General features: G+C 42.6%; 1 protein-coding gene across 1 annotated transcript; it reads left to right on the plus strand.

The window, feature by feature from the left end:
• Positions 1-277: 277 nt before the first annotated feature.
• gnb2 (guanine nucleotide binding protein (G protein), beta polypeptide 2) lies at positions 278-9,777 on the plus strand. Its single transcript, XM_084565143.1, has 10 exons — positions 278-782; positions 3,541-3,620; positions 3,725-3,763; positions 4,018-4,124; positions 4,737-4,800; positions 5,022-5,184; positions 6,124-6,190; positions 6,284-6,485; positions 7,264-7,480; positions 8,531-9,777. Exons 2-10 carry the CDS (start codon positions 3,564-3,566, stop codon positions 8,635-8,637), a joined length of 1,023 nt encoding a protein of 340 aa, XP_084421269.1. The 5' UTR covers positions 278-782; positions 3,541-3,563; the 3' UTR covers positions 8,638-9,777.
• The last annotated feature ends 416 nt before the right edge of the window (positions 9,778-10,193 follow it).

Genomic DNA, 10,193 nt, shown 5'->3' on the forward strand with positions numbered 1-10,193 from the left:
GGGCACCCTGTTTCTGAATGATGATAGTCAGGGAAAAAAACAGGAACCGTGTTGACAGTGACCGGGAGGGAGGGCCGCCTCTCATTAGACTAGAAGACAAATCCACCCAGTCGATCCTCTGACGGCTTGATTTCTTGCAGCAATCAGCTTCTTCTTGATCTCATTATGATGCACTTTGCAGATTTTGCTCAGTAATTCGCAGCCGACTGGGAGGCGGCTGTCCTGATGAAGTGTCGGCAGAGGGAGGAGGAAACCAGAGAGAGGAAGGAAACGAGGATCACGTCACGGAGACTCGGCGTAAGACGGGCTGCATAGTGTTTAATGGACGATCCTTGATGCGGGCCGGGGACCGAGCTGGGGCCAATTTGCGTCTGTTTACGCCGCGTTGGACTACGATGTTTTTATTAACTTGCCGGGCGTGAAAAGGGGTGGTGGCAAAGCTTTTCGCAGAGGAAACGGCGACACAGAAGCGGCGGCAGCAGCAGCAGCAGCAGCAGCAGCAGCGGATCTCATCTTTTTTCAGGATCTCCACTACAGCAGAGAAATGGAAATGTGTGTGTAGCCCTCCGCCTCCTCCTCCTCATCCTCCTCCTCCGTTTGCCTGTTTACTGAAGGATTTGGAAACAGCCTGATCGTGACAACTTGAAGTGGAACTTAATGAGTGAAAGAGACATTTAGTTCAGAATCCTCCACGGGATTTTTGGTTTCATTTTTTATTTTTTATTTTTTTAACGGCGGGGGAAAGAAACGAGAAGCAGCGAGATCGTCGGGAGAATTAACAGGTAGCCACCCATTATCAAACGCTGTGACAGCCGCCGCAGGTCAGCCTGCTCGCTGTAAGATGGCTGGGCGATGGATGGTGTGCGCATTCATGGCATCATTTTTGAACCAATGCATTTAGCTACATCCGCATTTTAGGAGCTCGGCGTCTAAAACGAGATGTGGCGAAGGCCTTCGTGACTGTGCTGATCAATGTGTAGCTTGCTAGCCTTCGAATCTCTAAATGCGGCAGCCAGTGATATCAAATGTACCACTTCATCTGGTTTCTCTGGGAAGCTCCCATATGTGCCTGCTTACGCTTGCATCCACGCATAGTCTCTGGCAGTAACATTTGCTAAACATGCCCTGCTCGTAGCCTGCTCTACGCTCTCCTCCAGCTGCAGATGTAGCCATGCTAGTGTAGTTACACATCAGATGTGCATCCTGAGGGGTGGGGCCAGTCACTCTTTGCATCTTTGAATGTCTTCTTCCTTGTGTTACAAAACGTGCTCTCCAAAACTAGAACGGCCACCACAGGCTTTTGACCCTCTTCCTCATGGAGAAGGTGTCTGCTACTGCAGGCCGTGCACCCCGCACTCTCTTGTTCTCTATCCACTGATTTCAGCTGTAAAAAAAAAAAACATCTGGCTTGACCCATCCAGTCCTGATCTCCATTCTTTTTTTTCTTTCTTCCTCATTGGCTAAATGAGCAGCTGTGCCAGGAGACTGAGACCCACGACGGAAGCCCCTTTTGGCTTCCATTAGTGCCGTGTGATCCATCTGGTCACAGGTCCCTCCAGGGAACAGTACTGTAGCTAATTGCTCTCCCTTGCACTGCGTACTGTATGCATGATGGGAGTGTTATCATGAATTTGAATTGTTTCACAAATGCAAATGCAGGCTCACTGTTTGGGGGAATATTTGAATGTGTAACTGTGCTCTCCTGTTAGGAGCATGAAAAACTGCTTCCTGCTAACACCGTGATGTGACATACAGTGTGTGATCCCAGAAGACAAGAACACATCCACATTGTTTAGCAATGTGGGAAATTAGAGACTGATTCCATTCTCGAACACATTTCCCTGTTACGGCAACTGATGCCTCGGATGAAGGATGACTTTATCCAGCATTAGTATGAAGTTTGGCTGAGCTGTATGTGCACAGCTTTAAAGGGAGCGTTCACTCACTATCTGCTGCCTGGTAGCGCTACTGGCTGCTCGATAGCAGCTTAGTCATTACAGATAATTCTCCTCAGTTAAACCAGGCGGGGTTTCACAGTCATAAACAGATTACAAGTATTTTTCTCACTGAGGGTTTAGTAAACCGTGGAGATTAAAATGTGTTTTTATTTTATAATCTATTTGCCAAATTGGGGTCAAGCTGCATTTTAAGTAAATTATTTCACCTGATTGTTTCATCTTTTAAGGAAGTGGACCCCTGGATTACTGGATTATGAAATCATGACACTATGCTAATCCCAGTGGGTCTGAATAATATACGCTGCCTGACCAAAAAAAAAGTCTAATATTTTGTCGGACCGCCTTTAGCTTTGATTACAGCACTCATTCACTGTGGAATTGTTTCAATACGTTTCTGCAATGTCACAGAATTTATTTCCATCCAGTGTTGCATTCATTTTTCACCAAGATCTTGTATTGATGATGGGAGAGTCTGACCACTGCGCAAAGCCTTCTCCAGCACATCCCAATGATTCTCAGTGGGGTTAAGGTCTGGACTCTGTGGTGGCAAATCCATGTGTGAAAATGATGTCCCATGCTCCCTGAACCACTCTTTCACAATTTGAGCCCAATGAAGAAAAAATCCATTGATGGAATAACCTGGTCATTCAGTATATTCAGGTAGTCAGCTGACCTCATTCTTTGGACACATAATGTTGCTGAACCTAGACCTGACCAACTGCAGCAACCCCAGATCATAGCACTGCCCCCACAGGCTTGTACAGTAGGCACTAGGCATGATGGGTGCATCACTTCATCTGCCTCTCTTCTTACCCTGATGCCCCCATCACTCTGGGACAGGGTAAATCTGGACTCATCAGACCACATGACCTTCTTCCATTGCTCCAGAGTCCAATCTTTATGCTCCCTAGCAAACTGAAGCCTTTTTTTCCAGTTAGCCTCACTGATTAGTGGTTTTCTTAAGGCTACACAGCTGTTCAGTCCCAATCCCTTGAGTTCCCTTCACATTGTACGTGTGGAAATGCTCCTACTTTCACTATTAAACATAGAACTGAGTTCTACTGTTGTTTTTCTTTGATTTGATTTCACCAAACGTTTAAGTGATCACCGATCACAATCAATCAGGATTTTTTTCCGACCACATTTCTTCCTCAGAGACGATGGTTCCCCACTATCCTTCCAGTTTTTAATAATGCGTTGGACAGTTCTCAACCCAGTTTTAGTAGTTTCTACAATCTCCTTAGATGTTTTCTCAGCTTAATTTATGCCAATGATTTAACCCTTCTCAAACAGACTAATATCGTTTCCATGACCACAGGATGTGTCTTTTGACATAGTTGTTTAAGAAATGAGAAGCTATTCATTACATCAGTTGGGGCTAAATAACTTGTTACCAGCTGAAAGATAATCACCCATGCAGTAATTATCCAATAGGAGGCTCCTACCTATTTGCTTAGTTAAATCCAGGCGACGACTTTTGTTTTGACCAGGCAGTGTACGTAGGAAGTAATTTCCTTTTCATTTGGGATGTTGGTTTATGTAAATCACAGAGTGATATTTAAAGTTGTGCCCCAACCGACAGGCGACAGCTCGGACACATTGAAAATGAGTGAGCTGGAGCAGCTTCGTCAGGAGGCCGAGCAGCTTCGGAACCAGATAAGAGTGAGTTGAGCATTTTTGTGGTTAAAATTTTCACTTTATGATAATACTGACATACTCCCTAACCTGTGGTGTCATGTCACTCCCTATGATTTCATGTTCGTCAGGATGCCAGGAAAGCGTGTGGAGACTCAACCCTGACACAGGTAAGAGGGAAAAATAGATGATGTTATTATGTTAAATCAGCAGTTGTAAAGCATCTGTCCAAAATGTACTTTTACACCTGCTTTATTTATATCGTCTCATCTTGAATTTGCTGCTCTTGTGTTGTTTTTGTCTGTTGCCTATTACCTGTTTACCAAGGAGCGCCACAGCAGAACCTGCCATCACAGAATAAAAGATTAAAAAAAAACTGACTTTAATGAAATTTTCTTTGATTAACCTTCCCCACCAACTTTAGATAACTGCTGGTCTGGATCCTGTTGGGCGGATCCAGATGCGGACAAGACGCACCCTCCGTGGCCACCTCGCCAAGATCTATGCCATGCACTGGGGTACAGACTCACGGTGAGTCTATACTATTTCCTTATCTGGCTCTTATCATACCATTGCAACTACAGAGAGATGGCCAAGTTGAAAGTGTAGATTTGGAACTGGTCAACTGGATGCTTTGGCTCTAGGATAGGATAATGTATTAGAGTTCATTTGCTATATGGTAGAGCTACATGAACAGTTGTTAAACTAATCAACTAAACTAGGTGGATCACCCACTTTTCCAAAGGAACAATGACATTATTCACATTATTCCTGACGGATATTTGTCAGTGCTAATTAGCAAACGTTAGCATGCTGACACACTAAACAAAGATGGTGGACATATATCATACCGAGCATGTTAGCATTTAGCTGAAAGCACCACTATACCTGTAAGAACTCCCCAGGCAAAAACTGCTAGCATGTATCACTGGCTGACCCACTGTCGTCCTGACATCATTAGATTACGTTGTAACAACTGATTTTCACCTTGAAGTCACAGATATCACTTTCTCGGAGCAACAAAACACGTCCTCAACCTGTAGGAGGAGGTTCAGAAGCACTGACTGCAGCTGTGGTGTTTCCATATGTTGTACATAAATATGTATTAGGGAAAAACTGAAGTTTTCAGAATTGTCTCTGCAGGCTTTTGGTTAGCGCCTCTCAAGATGGAAAACTGATCGTCTGGGACAGCTACACTACTAACAAGGTAGAGAAAAACAAAATCAGCTGAATAACTGATCTGAACTGGAAGTGAAAGTGGAGTAAAAACCTGTTGAAGTGACTCATCGCCGCTTCCTTTGCTAGGACTCATTGGATCATTTGCATTAGTTTTCCAGTGTTAAAACCTGCCGCGTGCAGTTTTATTCCCTTTTCAAATGTTTGCATTTGGTTTCATCCTGCTGTTTCCAAATATCTTTCTCCTTTTAGATACATGCCATCCCTCTGCGCTCCTCCTGGGTAATGACCTGTGCATACGCCCCCTCTGGGAACTATGTGGCCTGTGGGGGCCTGGACAACATCTGCTCCATCTACTGCTTGAAGACGCGTGAAGGCAACGTCAGGGTCAGCAGGGAACTACCCGGCCATACAGGTGAGAGAACATCTTTCTCTCTCTCAGCCGAGTCTGTTTATGTTTGACTCTTCCTGTGAGTCTAAATGATGAGACGTTTCAAACGAGCGTGCAGTAGTCCCCTGCCTTGTGGGAAAACTGTGCTCCCAAACCTCTAAACAATGAAGATTTCATTTACATGGTTAATTAATCGCAGGGAGTCTTAATGAGCTGAGACATCAGCTCCTGTCTGCGAGACACTGTAGCTGCTGTATGTTACTAGATTTAACAGCACGGTGTTGTAGTTTGATAGTATCATGACAGAAGCTAGCAGACCAGACTGCATATTTGATTGTACAGGTTTATGGATTTAGATTGAGCAAAGTCCAGACACTCTAATTTGTTGTCCATATTCCTTCAACCAGATTGAAGTTATTCTGATCAGCGATTCCAACTTAACTCTTGACATGGATGTTAAATAAAATTGCATGACAACATATACAGTTTGTGTTTACATGCCGCAACACATCAATCAGAACGGAACTTTTTTGGACATGATCATAATGGATCCTCCCTAAATCCTCCCTGCTGGAAAAATAACAGAAAATGTTTTTTTGTCTACCACCAAAAAAATCTTACAATAGAAAAACCTGGTTATCAGGAATATCCAGAATTTTCCTAATGAACTGTTTATCAGAGGTTTACACCACATAGGACATCTCCATTTTGTAGTAGAGAAGCAAAGGCACCATATACTGTACATGTAGAAATTCATTGATGACTTTAAGGAGATTTAGTCCATTAACTAAACACATTTTGTTATATCTGACAATTCTAAAATGGTTTATAAATACAGGAAATGAAATTCAGTTTCTGTTTGTCCTGATACAAACACACTTGTAACGTCAGACAACTAAATGAGCATAATCCTCTGTAATATGGAATTCAGTTGAATTTAACCTCAAACACCCGCGCTTTCAGGTTACTTGTCATGTTGCCGCTTCATTGACGACAATCAAATCATCACGAGTTCAGGAGACACCACGTGGTGAGTCGCGCGCATCAAAAAAAAAAAATAATAATAACGTGCCGCATGTTCTCCTGAGCCTATCCATGACTAACCCTGCGCCCTTTGCCCCAGTGCACTGTGGGATATTGAGACGAGCCAGCAGACCACGGTTTTCTCCGGCCACAGCGGCGATGTCATGAGTCTGTCCCTGTCGCCCGACCTCCGCACCTTCGTGTCGGGAGCCTGCGACGCTTCGGTCAAACTGTGGGACATCAGGGACAGCATGTGCCGGCAGACCTTCACAGGCCACGAGTCGGACATCAACGCCATCTGTGTGAGTTTCCTTGTAACCAAGCTCCAAGTTTCTAATTGTATACCATGTACATTTGACACACAGAGTATAGTTCCCTCGTGATGTTGTGAGTCTGTGCTTGGGGATGACCTTTCTTTACAACATGGAGGCCACATTTCTAGTATGTGGGCATTGAAAGAGCGATTTAAGAAAAGATGCTATGAATAGGGAATGTAAAACACATTGATCATATGACAAAAGAATCAGGATTGCATTGACATACTTGAGACTTTAGACATTTATTCATCATGAAATTATGACTATCTGACACTGCTGTCAGCACAGACTGTGTCTAAAGTAGCAGTCTTTACCCCTGTGTACTAATACTCAATAGCGCAGCTCCAGGATTTGACTTGGTGACGTCACACACTGTTTTGTCTCCAGCTTTGGGAGGGATTTAAACTGGGAGCACGCTGCAGGTTTAACAAGATTATCAATTAACACCATATCTGAACACCCTGACCATTAAGAGGCAATATCTAGTCTACAGCAAGCACCATACGGGATATCTGACAGTGTGGCAGGTGGACAGATTCTGTATTAAACCATGTCTCAGCCTGATCAGATTCAGTGCAATGGAAGAAAACACAAAAAGAGTTGTCTGTAGGGCATGAAGGAAATTATGGAACAGAATCTCTTTCCTGTAATGTGTTTGTATGTGTATAGGCTCACTTATTAGGAGTATCTTGGTGTGGCTGTACTTTTTTTAAAGGGTCATCCTCTTCCTGCTCCTTATCTGTCTTCCTTTGTGGCCCCTCAGTTCTTTCCCAATGGCAGCGCCTTCGCCACAGGCTCCGATGACGCCACCTGCAGGCTGTTTGACCTGCGTGCAGACCAGGAGCTCAGCCTCTACTGCCATGACAACATCATCTGTGGCATCACGTCTGTGGCTTTCTCCCGCTCCGGCCGCCTGCTGCTGGCTGGTTACGATGACTTTAACTGTAACATCTGGGACGCCATGAAGGGAGACAGAGCAGGTGGGCAGAACAGGCGATAGGAAACAGTGGTGTACGAAGTAATGTCCAGGAGTTGGTTTAGAAAGCCTATATTTAAAGCTGCAGAAAGGATGTTTTCCATTAGAGAGTTACTAAGGCCTTTACATATATGTATATAAATATATTTATATGTTGCCTCAAACCTGAAAGCTTAGCTAACAGTTTGGTTTTTGTGCCACAGAAGGATCATTTTAGCATTTTAAATGACATGTGGGTATTAGGATGTACACTGACAGGTGAAGTGAATAACATTGACCATCTTGTGACAATACAATGTTCTGCTGGGAAACTTTTGGACCTGGCATTCATGTGGATGTTACTTAGACATGTAGCATCCACCTAGACAAGACCAGGCACCCCCACCCCATAGCAATGACACTCCTTGACGGCAGCAGCCATCCCCAGCAGGACGCAGCCTGACACACACACACACACACAAAAACATATTTAGGAACAGCTCAAAAAACATGAAGAACAGCACAAGGCCTCCAAATTCACTAGATCAAAAACTGATCAAGTGTCCGTGGGATGATCCACAGAGGCCCCTCCCCTCTAGCCATAGGACCCAAAGGCCTCCACTAACAACATTCTGTTGCCAGACACCACAGAACACCCTCAGAAGGTCCATGTCCATACTCTGATGAGTCACAACTGTTTTGGAGGCACAAGGGAGACCAATACACAATATTAGGAAGGTGGTCATAATGTTATGCCTGATCAGTGTAGAATGTAATTTCCATACCCAGCGTTGAAAAATATAATCTTCATGTGATGGTATGCAATAAATTGTACTTAGAAACTGAGTTGTACCTGCAGCATAGAATCATTAATGTCCAATTTTTTCATCCACAATAATCAGATGATTATTTTTTATTTTTTTACATTGGTTTTCATTTTGAGGAAAAAGCTCTGTATGCTACACTGACACTGTGTTCTGTGTAGTTTAAAAAAAAAAAAAAAAAAAAAAGGTAGGAGAGCAAAACATTTCACAGCAACAAAGTCACCTTTTGTTTTTCCTTCTCCCTCCCGTAGGAGTCCTGGCCGGCCATGACAATCGTGTGAGCTGTCTGGGTGTGTCGGATGACGGCATGGCAGTGTGCACCGGGTCCTGGGATAGCTTCCTTAAGATCTGGAACTGAGCCATGCACATAAACAGCAAACACACACAAGCACACACACACACACGCACGCACACACGCACACAGCACCCATCTTGGGGCACAGTTTGCACCCTGTATTCACACTGTATGTAAGATTCAACAGACAAACATTGTACTGTACATAATATATATGACTTAGGTATGAATTTACACACACACACACACACACACAAACACAAACAGAAACAGAAACACTGTATGCAGGATGAGGTGACACATGCCCACATGACCTTCAGCTGATTTAAGTGCACAGTATCAAGACTACAGTACCACACACACACACACACACACACACACACACACACACACACACACACACACACACACACACACACACACTCTGTCTGTAAATTGTGACCAAATACAGCTCAATCTCCAGCTACTCAAATAAAAACACACATACCACTGTTACCTGAAGCCTTTTAACACATGCATTCACACACACAGACTCACACCTATTTCCTGAGGGACACTGCTCCTCAAGTTAAGCAGAGGAGAAGACGTCATTGGACAATTCTGTCTTTGTTTACGAAATGCACTTCAGACTAATTTTTCTGTTTTTGTCTCAGTACCGCAAAAGTGACGTGAAAGAAGAATCACACTGAAACAAATCAAATCACTGACAGACAGACAGGGTGGACCCATGATCGACAGAGTCCACGGAAAATCTTGATTGTTCTCACCTGGACATGGTCACGGTTTTTATAGTTAAGAACCCCCACACTTAGTTTAAGGCTTTAGTTTTTTTTTTTTGTGCTTACTATTATTATTATTATTATTTTTTTTTACACTTCTTTTCTTCACATTCTCCCCGTGTGCCTCAGATACACTTATTAATAGAGAATACTGATACAATTAAATGAACTCAAAATGATCTGAGATGAAGATAAGAATTAAAAGCATTATAAGACACATCTCAGTAGGCAGGAGCCAGTATTCATACTTTGACTTTGTCACTGTATTATCTGGACATTACTATGATATAATTGTACATATTATTAATAAATAATAGACTCTCCTGCCAGTCATTGTGGTTTCTTTCTTAAGGTGGTGTTCCTAGGATAACAAGTGGATGAAGTCAGTCACTGGAATCACTCAATAAATAAATACAAGCATGTATTGTCTGGTATTTTCATATAAATAAATATAAAATGTACCATGGGTATAGTTTCTAAATTGCTTAGTTATATTTTGGCACACATTGAATCTAAAGTGATTCTTTTATAAAGATGCATTTTAGTTGTTTAAGAATAACTTAACTAGTCTATCAAGGCTGGGATGATTTGGCAAAAACTGCTCAAAGTAACTTGCATAAAATACCAATAATTAAGTTTTTTGATCTAAATATTTTGTTTGGATCATTTTAACCCAATATAACTCAACTTTATTTATAAAATAAATTTACATTGGCTGTTTGATCACACGTGGTAAGGACCTGAATCTTTATGATCTTCAATATAATACTAATTTAATGTGTAATAGTGTAATTTAATGTCTTTGTTATATCATATTGATCACTGATAATCAACTCATAT

Source organism: Chelon labrosus, assembly GCF_963514085.1.
Source record: "Chelon labrosus genome assembly, chromosome: 17".
NCBI lineage: Eukaryota > Metazoa > Chordata > Actinopteri > Mugiliformes > Mugilidae > Chelon > Chelon labrosus.

Coding starts and splice junctions, on each gene's coding strand:
- gnb2 (XM_084565143.1), top strand. CDS start 3,564: ATGAGTGAGCTGGAGCAGCTTCGTCAGGAGGCCGAGCAGCTTCGGAAC. Junction 3,621..3,724: donor AGCTTCGGAACCAGATAAGA/GTGAGTTGAGCA, acceptor CATGTTCGTCAG/GATGCCAGGAAAGCGTGTGG. Junction 5,185..6,123: donor GGAACTACCCGGCCATACAG/GTGAGAGAACAT, acceptor CCGCGCTTTCAG/GTTACTTGTCATGTTGCCGC.